The sequence below is a fragment of the Eptatretus burgeri genome, chromosome 7 (genome assembly GCF_056783735.1).
Source record: "Eptatretus burgeri isolate ZD-2024b chromosome 7, Ebu_testis_v1, whole genome shotgun sequence".
In the NCBI taxonomy this organism is placed as follows: Eukaryota; Metazoa; Chordata; class Myxini; order Myxiniformes; family Myxinidae; genus Eptatretus; species Eptatretus burgeri.
This window is the reverse complement of record NC_140967.1, coordinates 44,081,074-44,095,718: the sequence shown is the minus strand read 5'-3', so window position 1 is coordinate 44,095,718 and position 14,645 is coordinate 44,081,074. Positions and strand designations below refer to the sequence as shown.

The 14,645-nt window shown below is 41.4% G+C and overlaps 1 protein-coding gene and 1 long non-coding RNA gene across 6 annotated transcripts in view; one reads left to right on the top strand and one right to left on the bottom strand.

Annotated features, from left to right (window-relative positions):
• The window catches only part of LOC147023137 (sal-like protein 1), a 120,666-nt gene extending 111,338 nt beyond the window's left edge, over nucleotides 1-9,328 (top strand). For all 3 annotated transcript variants that reach the window (XM_085888256.1, XM_085888258.1, XM_085888257.1), the window contains 2 exons: nucleotides 1,297-4,523; nucleotides 4,626-9,328. In XM_085888256.1, the coding sequence (XP_085744382.1) occupies nucleotides 1,297-4,523; nucleotides 4,626-5,087 (3,689 nt within the window). In that variant the 3' untranslated portion in view covers nucleotides 5,088-9,328. The remainder of the gene's footprint in view (nucleotides 1-1,296; nucleotides 4,524-4,625) is intronic.
• Nucleotides 1-14,645, bottom strand: part of LOC147023136 (uncharacterized) — a 93,494-nt gene that overhangs the window by 7,628 nt on the left and 71,221 nt on the right. For all 3 annotated transcript variants that reach the window (XR_015060047.1, XR_015060048.1, XR_015060046.1), the window contains exon 2: nucleotides 10,784-10,959. This is a non-coding gene — a long non-coding RNA (uncharacterized LOC147023136). The remainder of the gene's footprint in view (nucleotides 1-10,783; nucleotides 10,960-14,645) is intronic.

Sequence of the window (14,645 nt, the reverse complement as noted above, 5' to 3'; positions counted from 1 at the left end):
GATAGCTTATCATAATAAAGCCAAGTACCAAGTTTCTGTTGAATATGTTCAAGGGTATGGGGGGAAAAAATATCTGAAAAACCACAGGTGGGACGGACAGACGGAGAGCACACCTAGAGAGTCCCTTCTAGTGAAACCGGTAGGGGACTAATAATATGATTATATAATAATGTTCCCTTACAAGGAACCCCTCAAAGCACTGCACTATAGTTGTCAACATATGGTTGGTTGTCCATGCTATATTCTTTTTAAATGCTGAGCATCAAGCAATGAAGTAGCATGTACCATTTTTAGAGTCTTTGTACGACTCAACCGGGGCTCAAAGCGCTGACCTCCCAGACTCAGAGCGAACGCTCTAACCGCCACCGTGAGTCTGGTAAGATGGTACTGCAAATCTGGACGTGCATTTGCAGGGACATTTAAATGCACCGCTTCTTGTTACGGAGCAACAGCTGAGAATTTCCAAATGGGAAAAAGCTTGTCATATCTTGCAGTTTCTGTGTGTCGGAATGCAGTGACTGGCATATATAGGTTTTGCCATTTAAATATACCTCCCCGAGTTAAATGCGGTGGGTGCCGCAGTCACATATCGGTCCTTTTAAAGCAAAGGGGTAAAAATTTCTTTGCTAATATGTCATCACCATCTCATACAGACGTATCACAAACAGAAGTAGCGCAGCATGATTTATTATCTCGGGACATCCCTGCTATTCCTGGTGTGTGATAATATAAACCACCTTGCCTTTGACTGTGTAAAGCCTGTGCTAATAATATTTTCAGCATGCCGCTATGCAATATTGGTACAAATACTGGGGATTTCTTATTTACCAGCAAAATATGATTATTTTTTTTTTGGGGGGGGGGGGGTTCATTTGTTTAATTTAGCGATGATAATATCCTGATAATGCACCACAGAATAAATTTGCTTCCATTTCTGCCAAACTTTGCCTTTAATTTGTAAGGACGTTAAGGTCAGCGAAGGATTTATAGCAACAAAATTTACTCCACTATATTTTGTTGCGAATGTGTTTTAAAGTCGATATTGTAAAATTACTTTTTTGGACTGCCTTTTTTCAGCCCAAAATTGTAAAATGTACACTTTAGGAAAACAAGTTTTGTTGGATGTCTTTTTTATGGTCGAACCGTAAACAGGTGAGTATTTACTGTGAGGGTTTGTTCAATCAATTAGTAGATCAGTTGTACCCTCCTTGATGTTGCAAATCAGAATATAATAAACATGAAACGTTCATTTCGTTAAAAATGATTTTACTTTTGTGTGGTATTTTCATTGTACAGAAACCGCCATCCCAGAGTGCAGCCAACATGACGGCAGCAGATCCTCAAGAGACAGCTGCAGAACACAGTACCTGCAAACCACCGACTCGCTGGAGCACTCGGAGAGTTGTTCACAGGGAACTTCACCTTGCATTGTGCAGGACAAGGACAGAATGGTTGGGCATAATAGTTATAGTGGTACATTGATCGATGAGAAATCTATGGACCAGCATGAAAATACCGTTAAAGATGTGGAAGACCTGATGTACTCAGCCAAAGTGAGAAGGATTCACGAGAACGAAACCAATATGATAAGTGAGTCAACAGGAAGTTGTAGCTTGGACACTCTTGAGAGACATAACCTTGGAAAAGATAGTAAAGACCAAGGTGAATATGAGATGTTGTCTTTGAAAACAACCATCCCAGGCAATGATGAGGAGCACACATTGCAGTACAGGGAAACAGACATAAACCAAGGTCATCAGTTGCCTGGTGAAATGGATGCTCGAGGTAATGAACTCTTGAATGTCACCCCGTCAGCTCTGCCCGTCATAATGGACCAGCTTACAACGCTGCAGCAGCAGCAACTTCACCAACTAAAGCTAGTAGACCAGATCCGTGGACAGCTTTTGCTTTGGGCTTCATGCTCCCCACTCCACCAGCAAAGCAGTTCAACGACAACAGTGCATGGAACCACAGGTGTCTTATTGGACTCATCTTTACCATTGGTCCAGTTCCCACAGCTCAAGCAAGAACATCTACCTCAGTTAAACCAAAACAGGTTGATATCGGGCACAGGACCTCAAAGACAAATAAGTACTGTTGACCAAGCTAGCAACACCAATCCTGAAAAATTCCTTCTTTTACAGGAGAAAGGAATGCAGTCACACATTCCTTCCCATTCAGTTGCGAATGGGAGTGGATTGCCCAACATAACAAACTGTTCTAGTCCATTATGGTTTCAGTCTGTGTCATCCAGTTCGCCAGTGCTCCCAAGTCCACTTGTAAGCATTGCTGCATCCACTGAAGCATTGGACCCCTATGTTGGTCTTTCCAGGCAGTTACTAAGCACCAAGAGTGGAGGTGATACAAAGGTCCAGCCAGGTGAACCCTTCACCAAACATAAATGCCGTTTCTGCTCAAAGGTGTTTGGCAGTGACAGTGCTCTGCAGATTCACCTAAGGTCTCACACTGGAGAGCGACCATTCAAGTGTACTGTTTGTGGAAACCGCTTCTCAACTAAAGGAAACCTAAAAGTACATTTCCAACGACACCGGGAAAGGTATCCACACCTTGAAATGAGTGTCCATAATGTGCCCGAGCTACTGGACAAATTACCGATACAGGATGCTGTTCCAAGCTTTGCCTCATTTGCAGCAGTGGGCAAGACTGAACCTGTATTTTCACCTGCACCGACATCGTCGACTACTCTGCCTCTGCCTTCAACAGTCACTGGGACTATTACCTACAGTGCTAGCCAACCCCTCTTACCCTTCCCAAGGGAGTCTGCTACCCTCTCACCAAGTTCCACAAAGGGCTGTTCAATGGCATTGAGCAATCCAGGTCCCACACAGTGCAACAGCACTCCAGGTAATGACATAATTGTTTCCAAGATAGCAGATCAGGTTGATCATTCCAATGCTACTATAAGCCAACACAATGACAACAAAATGATTAGTTCTCCAATTATAGAAACTGGGAACCTCCAAAAACCATTGTTGCCTGTCATAGCTGAAAAACTCAAAGCTAAGTTTTCAATCAGCTTGCTGGACTCACTGCCAACCTCAGAAACATCAAAACTGCAGCAGCTGGTAGAAAGCATTGATCAGAATCCAGCGGATCCAAATGAGTGTGCGATGTGCCACCGGATCCTGAGCTGCCAGAGTGCACTCAAGATGCACTATCGGACGCACACAGGTGAGCGCCCATACAGGTGCAAAGATTGTGGACGAGCCTTCACCACCAAGGGAAACCTTAAAACGCACTTTGGTGTGCATCGCTCCAAACCGCCTCTTCGTATCCACCACTCTTGTCCCATATGCCAAAGAGGTTTCACCAATGCTGTGGTCTTACAGCAGCACATCCGTATGCATCTTGGTGGCCTCATTCCAAACACAGTGATGCCTGGAGACGATGCGAGCATGGCTGAGTCTGATGGTAGTTGTATGGACGAGAACAGCTCAGAGTCAGCTGCGATGGAGCTGACAGAACAAGCACCTCCTGAAGAGATTAAGGAGATGAAAGTCAGTCTGTCTGAGCGAGATGAAGCAGGCCAGCCTATTACTGCATCTTCATCTGCAGCGTCATCATCTGCAGCATCTTCAATCGGAACTTTTATGTTCAACGATAATCCAATGAAGCTGCTTGATGCTGGCTTAATGCATCAGTCACAGAGTGGGATTTTGTCCACTGAACAAGTTTCAGAAATAAAAGACCAAATAAACACTGATACAATATTGGCTACAGACTTACTTTCTTTTGGCAGTCCAGAGGTTTCAAGATCTATCTCTCCTAGTCAAATCTCTCCGCCCAACACTAGGAATTCTGACCATTCCAGTGTAAACTCTCCAAGCAATATGGAGCACAAAGATGTTGAGGATAAGCAAAACTGTACCTCCAACACTTCCAATTCAGGGCAATTTATTCTACACAATACACCTTATGATGTTACTTTGACATATGGAGATTTAAACGATACACGATTTAATGATGTTAACCCAAGCAGAATAGACGTGGAAGGACATCTGCCAAATCTGTCTTGTGATATATGTGGCAAAGTGTTCAGCAGCATGAGTGCTGCGGAGGTTCATTTCTGTAGACAAATCAAGGAAAGACCATTTGTTTGCCCCGTTTGTAGTCGCCATTGCTCAACGAGAAGCAACCTGAAGCAGCACATGGCAACTCACCAAGCAGAGATTACAGGACAGTTGCTAGCAAGCTCATCAGCAAATTTGATTGGCCAGCTTCCATCCAGCTGCAGCATGACAATCATGTCCAATCCAAAGGAGTCAGACTCCACCTGCATGACTACAGATTTTCACAGTGGTGTAACTGCTTCTACTGCTGCAACAAGCCAGGTTAATGTCCAGGCCTCTCGAAGACTCCCCAAGCAGCATACCTGCAGCACATGTGAGAAGGTTTTCTCTTCCTCTAGTGCTCTCCAGATTCATAAACGGACTCACACTGGAGAAAAGCCTTTTGGCTGCACCATCTGTGGTCGTGCTTTCACCACGAAGGGCAACCTCAAGGTCAGGATGGCAATTTTTTTCAAAGTAGATCTTGTGGAAACTTTTGAAATTGTTTTTATTAAGTATGTACTATTTGTTAATGTATGTGATTTTCTTTGCCAGGTGCACATGGGAACACATATGTGGAACGCAAACCCAGCCCGCCGGGGTCGCCGCCTTTCTATAGACCACCTGCTCTCCACTGACCTTACCAAGTTCCCAGAAGCCTTCACTGCATCGTCAGAAATAACTGACATGATCGCGAGTCCCAGTGCTACATTTTGGCCTCCACATTTTGTCCCTGCTGTTGCCGGGCAGCCCAAGGCCAACGCTATCTCGGTCATCCAAAATGGCACTCTGCCTCCAACTACAAGCTCTGAACCTCATTCAGAGGGTGGTAACAACAGCAACCCATTACTGAGAGGTTTTGGGGGTCATCAGGTACCTTCCACAACTGAAAGTGTTACATCCACCTACGATGGCCTATCAAATGGCCAGAACCACAACTTACCCTGTTACGTTGATGGAGAAAAGCAAATACCTATAATCCCAGGGGATCACGGGAAAGCAGATTCGCTCACATAAAGTACTGACAATATTTTAAGCATTCATCTGTATGTTGACAAGTTCATCTGTGCTCAAAAACCAGAAAGACTGTTGGGGTAAATTTACACTAACTCACAAAGGACCTCATCACAGGACTGACTGGCTGCGGACATGAGAACAAGTAGAAGCTGAGCAACATATGTGTTGAGGAATTTGTTTCGTGAATTTATGAATTGTTTCAAAAACAAACATTTACTTGATTGTGTGTGGTTTTTTTTTTGGGGGGTTTTTTTTTGGTTAAACAAAAAAAGCCCTGTACAATGTTAAAACAAAGAAAGAGAGCAATGGCAATTGTGTTGGACACCAGATTATAATAAGCTAGCTTTGTGAAAAGAACTGAAGTGTGGTTTCCTACATTTGCATCAGATTAGCCACGCCTTCCTGAAAGTGAAAAAAAAGAAGAATCCATTCCTTTGTTCTTGGATTGGGTAATGAGGATCTGGGAGTAACAAAAATTGGATTCGCTAACTACTCAGGATGTGCTGGTTCCTGTTTACGTTGCGTGCAATTTAAAGTTTGCTATTTTTAATGCAATCTTCACTTGAGTTTAAAAAAAAAAACAAAAACAACAAAAAACAAACCACGTGCTGTGTACAAGAAGCAGATATGAAGTCAGCTTTTCCTGTATTATTTCTTTGCTCGTAAGACATCCGGGATTCGTTATGCGTTAAAGCCATTCACGCAGGCCCTTTCTGTCGACATCGAGCTATTAGCAGAAAGAACATCGTAAAAAAAAAAGAAATAATTCAGCTTGTGCATTTCCTGCGGCTTTCGAACCCGACAGCCTCAAGAGCAGACCAATTTATTATAGTCAGTGCAAAGACCCGTCCTACGGGCCAATTACTTGGTAACTCCTTACAAAGTATGATTTTAGTGGCGCTGCTTCACAGCGGTGAGCAGTTATCGAAGCAATCTGGTTACTCAAGTGATCGCAATGCGAATGCAGTTTTATCCAAACAGACATACTTTTGGCCTTGTCTATGCCAAATTATTACAAAAAAAAAAAGATATAACTGATGACACCCAACCATGCTGGCATAGATGTTTTTGTCTGTGACTTGTCAGACGATTGATTTCGATGGGTTACAGATGTTTCAATGAAATTACAGTATTTGCAAGTTACAACACTGAAATACCAAAATCGGTGCAGTATGAAATGTAATGTTTGACTTTTTAATTTTGCTGTTTATTTTCCCTTATTCCTGTCCATTTAATCTTCGAGTCCACCTCGGCGAGCCGTTTCAGCTTTCTTTCAGTGACTGCAGTAGGTGCAAAGCACGTAATTAAGGGTTTTCCGCACTGATCAAGCATTGTTTCAATGAGCTAAGTGACCTGGCCAAGACTTTCGGAAATCATGATAAGCTGAAACAAAAGTTTTATTCCAAAAACGGAGAATCAATCGCAGGAGCTTGTTGTGTTCAACTTCACTTCACGTCATTCGAATTTAAATCCCACCAGTGAGCCATAAATACAATTTGAAGATGGCGTTCCTTTTAATATCAGAGAAATCCATGCCGTGCGCCTGTGTTTGAACCTCCCGCAATCGTAATGGACTAATCAAGTCACGTAATCAGCCTGAACCGTCACTCACATCATCAGTTTATTCCACGTTGACTTGTGCTCTTATGAAACTCGGAGCGAATGTTGAAAGTACCTCTGCACTCACAATGTTTGCCATTCTGTACAGAAGTTTAACATCATGTGAGGCTATTTAATGGTGTAAATATAAATGCTTGTTAAAATCTTGCAATATGTAATATTATCTTGCAAACCGGCAGCTGGATTGTTAAGCAATTAGAAGGGAAAAAGCCCCTAAAAGGCAGTCGTGTGTGTGTGTGTGTGTGTGTGTGTGTGTGTGTGTGTGTGTGTGTGTGTGTGTGTGTGTGTGTGTGTGTGTGTGTGTGTGTGTGTGTGTGTGTGTGTGTAGCTAATCTCACAATCGCAATGCGGGCAAAATATATGGACTCGGCGATTTTAAATCCTATCTTCCAAGTTTTATACTTATGGCTGACTGGTGAGATTTCTCGAATATTGATGTGAAGAGAATCTGAGGATAATATGCAGGTCGATTACATGGTTACTCTTATTTTGAAGTTTTAACCTTTGTTTTAGCTTTTTAATTGTTTCCAATCAGAGATGTATCGTGCTTTTATCCAAGTCGAGTAAAAGGTGTGGGTGTACCACCGGCCTGTTGCCATTGCACTGCAAACAGAGAATTATTATTATTATTATTTTTATTATTTTTATTTTGTCTAATCGTTGGAGTTAAAGTTAAACGTACCATTGGCCTGCGACCGTTGCACTGCAAAGGATCACAGAATTGTTATATTATTATCGTGATAATCAAAGAACACTTGCATTTGACAGAAGAGTGCAGTTGATTATGCTTTATGGTCCATGGAACACTCTTTGAACGAACAAAATTGTTCACAAATGATAAACTGCCACAACAGAATTATCCGATTTTAGGTTGAGTTGGGTTATATGCTTTTACAACGTAGTCACAAACAGTCATAAACAGCAGTCGGTCACTTTCTATCAAAGCATAATGACCAAGTGTATTTTAGACAAGTGTGTAACAATGTTGGAAATATACCTTCCGCTTACTTAAACTGCTCACACAATTGTACAACCGTACAACGTATATTTCCTGATTGCAGGGTGGTACATGTAACTTGCAGGCACTTAGGAAGCACTAAATTTATATTCTGATTCCACGGCAGGTCCACCCACACGGTAATTTGGCCAGGGTGTACCAGCATACAAATAATGTATAAGCCACGTGTAAACATTACATTCTACCTCATGAAATGCCTGAGCTTTGATGTTTATTAAAACATTCATTCAGTGTTTCACAACATTGGACTTAAATATGCAAAGTGTGCCTAATGTCTGTGTGTAACCTGACAAGGCGAGTCCAGTATTATGGGTGTTGAGGTACGGTTACTGTAAAATAACAAAGCTTCTGGCATAGCCTGTGTGTTACTACTATGATACTGTGTATGCGAGTACATCAATGGCAGATAGAGATTTGTTTTAAGTCACTTGCCAAAATTAACGAAATACTACAAGGGGACAAAACCTTACCTTTGGGCTATTGCCATTGTTAAATGTTATTCATCCATTTGAATGCAACATTGTGAGTAACGATACAATTGGATGGGCACACACTCGTGAAGGTTTTGGAATGTTTAAGGTGGAGTTTAATTACAGGAGACCAGTTCTGATGGGAAATAATGGGCATAAGGGGAAGAGGGCATAATTCCTCAAATCATACCTGACTATTAGCAGTTGGGCTAAGCCTGTGATGATGGGGAGGAGACAGGTTTTGAAAAATTCTTAATGACGTCATAATTGAACGGCACCATTGCCGTTTTATGAAGTAGCCTGTGTTCCAATCACAGTGGCCAGTGAGTGTCGAGGCCGAGTGTAACATACCACAACTGTGCACATTCAATTCGCCTCGAACACACTTCACTTCACGTCATGAAAACAATTGTGAATTTCATCTGATTTATTATCAAGAAAAGCTGACAGTATTATTGTAATAATATGGCTTTTGGTTTTCTAAAGGGATGGAATTTTTTTTTAATCACCTGGATAATTGAAGAGTGGAAAAAATAACATTCAAATAGCTCCCCACCCCTGTCCCTTTCCTAAGTAATCCTTTACAATATTTAAAATAAGGGACGTTTTTGTTTTTGAGATTGTTCCAGAAAAAGGCTGTTCCTCAGTTTTTCGAAATCGATTGCATTTTAGAATAGAAAAATGTATGTTATTACATTGTACAGTATAACAGCTTCATTATCCACTTGTTCAATCTCTTCACAATCATCTGTTGTTCGTTCAAACATGAAACATGACAGTTGTTTTAGCAATGATGTATATTTACTCCATGATGTGTTTATTTTATTTTTATTATGTGGCAGTTTTTAGATAGTAATTTATGGATCCATTTCATTGGTCGTGTAAATAGATGACATTCGGGTTTAAAATGATACTTTTATACCTTGTGGAATCTGTACAGCCGCACGCCATGTATGGAAGGATTATATTTTTATACTTTGGTGATAGTTCCACTTTAAGTAAACTGCTGAAAAGGGGGTTTTCATTTCTGTAGTTCTAACGTTGCAATTACATTGAATGCACACTGAATCACATGGCGTCGTGTTGTGCGCATGGACGCACCATTTTGTAAAATATACCTTTTGAATTTGCTATCCATTGAGTGTTTTCCTTCCACATTTGCACGGATTAAAGTGATTTCAGTCATTAGTTCGGAAGATTTGGAGAATGAGACGTCTTTGTAAGTGAATACTCAAGCTCTGCAGCTTTTCCAAAATAACTTGATCCGTAACCACAGCTGCCAGGTTGATTTAACGGGAACAATTTTTACGCTTTAAAAAAAATTGAGGATTGAGCAATTTCGCCTAGAGAATGAAATGCATGGAGAGGAAAGGCAACTTGATCCATCATGTTTATTCCATATATTCATTACTTAGGTGGCATGAGACAATTTCCACACACTCGCTACACATTTATACCCAAAAAGACAAAGACATTCATATATACTAGTAGGGACCCTTGGAACCTCCGTGGTAAAAGCCTTTCCTCGAGATAATGCCACATATAGTTATTTGGGCGGTGTATAAGCAACAGACCACGACCTCAATTGCTCCTGAAAATAACTATTAAAAAGCCCAGGTTTGTAGCAAAAACATGCCCACTGCTGATGTGCTTATATAATGCATCATGGTTATTTAGCTCAGATAGATTCCGATTGCACTGGCACATAGACTGACAGAGGCCTAAGGCCTATTTATACTCTGGCCTTCACAAGGCCCATATCAGCTCCAACATTTCGATATTTGATGATCTTTTTAAGTCGCTTTGGTTGTTTTACACTGAACGGAAAACTTATAGGGAAGGCATGGCAATTGTGAATATCACAGTTGTAAAGATGTCTTTGGCTTCACGTATCACCAAAATGATGGCTGTATGATTTTTCAGGTTACAAATGTGGGTGGAGTCCGGCCAGCTGTTGGGTGAAAATGAGCGTTTCACAGACGAACGAACAAGTATTATATAAATATAAATATATATATATATATATATATATATATATATATATATATATATATATATATATATATATATATATACATACACGTATACATATACACATACATACAGTGTATATTTGTTTAGAAATTGTAGACTCAGAGAGGAGTGGGGAGAGCATAAAATGGCAATGTACTGATAGTGGAGCCACAGTTAGACATAGGCAAGGAAAATAATGAACAGGAAAAGAGAGAGAACAGGGGAGAAAACAGTAACCTGCAAATTAGAGGGTTGGGTTAGGTAGGGTGACTTGGGGTAGAAAAGATAATGAGTATAAATGGGGGATGACATGAGATGGTTGTACATCACTTGCTTGAATGCCTGGAGAGAATAATGTGATTGAACAGTCTCTCAAAGGCATTTACACAACAGCAAAAAAAAGCGGAGATAGGTGGGTAGTAAAGCCTGGATTTTGGCAGTGAAATACCAGAAGGGGCTTACTGAAAGAATGCATGCATTCTGAAGGAGCTGCGGAGGGTCTCAGGGCTGAGAGAGCTCAGAGAGAGTTAGACTGGAGGAGAGTCGGTAAAGAAAAAAAAACAGAGGCTACTGACCTGCCTATGATGTGAGAGCAACAGGCCTTGTGCTTCAACTTTGTCATGGCAGATTCCAATAATAGTGAGAGCTTTAGATTCCACAGAATCCAGGAGAGACAGATGTGATGTTGGGCCTCCAGGCCAAAGGGGAGAGCTGTAATCCGTTGAGTACCTGGACATCTCTGGCCATAATCCTTGGAGAAAAAACACATTGAAATAGATTTTAAAGGAAGTTGTAATTTTTGAATTGAGGTGCAACAAAGAATGATGTATTTTTTCCCCTCTCCACCGATGTGCTTCTGCCTCTGACCTACACAGCCGACCCAATCCAGCTATCTCAGACCTTCAATTGTCAATAAAACCTACTGTGAGGGTCATATCTAACCAATTCGTTCACCTAGTTTTATCACAACATATTGGACCAAATAAATTTTTGAAGTATCATGCTATATATCACCATCTCTCAATGGTGAAGAATCACTTAAAAATTGAAATAAATTTCTCGTATCCGGATCCGGATCTTCACCGAAATCGAATCAATTTGTCCTTGTCACACACCCAACCTGTCCGAATCTGTCCATAACTTTTTGAGATATCCTGCACACAAAGAAACAGACAGGGGGGAAAACATAACCTCTATCCAGCTTTGGTGGCGGAGGTAAAAATTAATACTGAAGGAGATCAAATCAGTACTCTACATTTTTGGATGTATCCACCCTTTCCCAACGGTGTGGTGAGTGAAAGATGGCCGGATGGTATTTGACAGCATTCAGAGTGTGCAGATAGCATGTTTATAGGACAATGTTAGCAACTAATCTAACCAATCCAGAATGGACAAGCTCTTTGGAAACTTACATGTCATATAAATGAGCCTAGAGAGGCCTGCATCAGCTACAGGAACTAATGGCATTGTCACTGGTCAGGTGAATAGGAAGGACATGGAACAGATTGCAAACCTCACTTCTGCAGCAAACACTGCACATCATGCTGACAATGAGGTGCTGCGTTGTCTTGAAAAGGGGGGTGAATCATGCTGTCCTGAAACAATGCAGCTTGTTTACGATGGAGTGCTGGACCCCATTTACCCTATACAGTACCACTTTATAGTGTCTGAGCATAAAATGCCCTATTTAGTCTCATCCTGGAATATGGGCTAATCAAGTACAAAGCCACAGTGGGGAGAAGAACATGGTGTGCATCGTCTTCAGTGCTCCCTGACTGTAATGAGCGATTAATTCTCTGTGTGTGTGTGTGAATGCGGTGACCATTTTTAGTATAAAATGAATGCACTGACGTTTCATCCACTGTAAAAATTGCCCCAGGAACAATTTATCACCATCGTGTTGTCAGTGCTGCAGATGCGTCATGCATGTCAACATGAAAGGTAACCCATTTTTGCACATGGGCTACCTTCCTCTTCACTGTTATTTTTGATCAGTATATGCTGAGACTGTATCATAAGATTACACTGTATCTTATGAATTTCCAGTTCAGGCAATGCTAAAGGTCTCACTGCAAAATGGAGTAAACTGTTGAACGTATTCCTCATCAGTTGCAGTGGTTGGTCAGCTTTCATGTGTGGCACCTTCGACGTCTTCACAACTATTCTTTATGGGTTCACCGGCCTCCGTGTGGTTTCACACAAATGGGAATGGTCTCCCAAAGGCTCCATTACATGCTGATGAATCTCTTGTGGAGGTTTTCCCAGCAGAATACAAAATTTTATAATTACACTTGCCTCTGTCCTTATAAAGATAGTCACTTCAATGCACTTGTAGGTGCATGCTCATGCTACAGCCTAACATATCACAAAGCCACCCAGAGAATGTTGGTAGCCAGAGCAAACACAAAGATATTCAAGGAACTTTGACACAGGAGGAAGTCATTCAGCCCATCATGCCTCCACTGCACCAACCACAGAAACCATCACCCATCTGCCAATATCCCTGTACCCCTCTATCTGGGTTCCGAACTACTCTTTGGGTAAACCGAACAACTTTCTGCTGCAACTACCTCTTTAGGGAGGCCATTCCATGCATTCACTACTCTCTGACTGAAAAACTCCGATCTTACTACTGTCTGAACTCACATCATGTTTAATTTTAGACTATGGCCCTGGGCAGTGGTGGATTAACGTGGTTTAATGCATCGGCACATAGGGCCCGTGCCCAAGAGCCCCGAACTCAACGTGGGCCTCAGGCAGAGGCGGCGTGAGGGCCATGCAACCCATGCAATTGCATGGGGCCCCCAGAAAACACGTGGCCCCACACGACTGATCGTGGTTCACAATCTTTCAAGATGCCCTCCCTCCCCCCCCCCCAAGTGTGGAGTCTCACTTTGCTGACAAAACATATCAACTTGTGAGTGGTGATAAACACAGCACAAAGGGAATGCTCCACACCAGCTAAAGGAAAGAAAGCACTGTGAAGTAATGAATCAGTTTAAAATATATATTTCTCCTGATGTTTGACAAGCCAGGACGATTACAAAATTAGGGGTTGATGTTTGGAGAGAAAGCAGGTTCAGTGGAATAATAACTATGGTTAATGTATACAAATGCTCCAATAATCACAATAAAATTTGTATTATTCCTCATATTAATACTTATTGACATTGGTTAGCAAATCTATATATTACGAAAACTCTCATCTTGTATGTTTGTATGTATGTTCCCGAAATACAGCCAAAACGGTACACGATAGCGCAAAAAATTTAGGGCCACCTTACTCACCATTCGCCTGCGCTATGCAGTATCAAGTTTCGTTCAAATCGGGCAAAGAAAAAATTATTTAAAAAATCAATTCCCGATTCAGTCAAGTTCTCTTCGGGAGAATTTGATTAATGCAAACAACCTCAGCGGTATAGTTCGCTGGAGCTATCTTTTTTATTGAAATGATTTTTTTTATCAACCGCTATCATAACGGGAACCCAACGGGTTCACGGGTCATCTCGTCCACACTAAAATTTCTTGTACGATCACAAAACAGCCCTCATTAGTAATTGGACTAACCCATACGCATGGTAGAATGTTGCGGTTTTAAAGTCAGAGCACCTGTTCCAAAGATGAAACAAAACTACCCCAGCGATCCTGAAAAGCAAAGAATACCTCAACAAAAGGTGAAAAGTGTTGAAAATCAACTGAAGTTAACTTTTTTTCGTTCCACAAATACGGCAGAACCAGAAAAGGGTCTTCGGTCTGAAGCACATTTGGGTGTGTCCTATTACCAATCAGCTTGCTAAGCCAGCGGTTCCTTCTCAACTTCTGATGGACTGCTTGCCTGAGTGATTAAGACACTAACTTGGCGAGCACTTCACAGTAAATTTTCTGCTCTTCCATGAGCCTTGTCTATGTAAACAAAAAAAATAAGAAAACAAGCAGTCATAGACTGGTACTTACGAAATCGTCAACTTGACCTCTGACCTTGTCTAATAAAAGCTGTCTCTCGAGAACGTAGCGACGCAAACCAGAAGTTTCTACGATGATTCTGTACAAAACCATCAAAAATCGAATGTCTGACCTCACTGTGACCTTGACCTTTGACCGATTTTGACCAAAATCTAATCAGCGCTAGCCATCACCCTCCTGAATCACGTGGTGTAATTTGACATTGGTAGCTTCTTCCGTTCTCGAGTTATCGTGCCTACAAACAAACACACAAACAAACACACAAACACACAAACAAACAAACAAACAAACACACAAACAGAGGACGGAAGTCATCAATATACTTACGAAATCTTTAGATTTCGTAAGTAATAAATAAGAAAAATAAACCGACCACACCCCTGCAAGTTAGTGCTGGGGTGTGTTCCATTACCAATCAGCTTGGAGAGCGCTTGCCAAGTGGCTTTAGCACTCACTCCAATGAAATGGTTGATA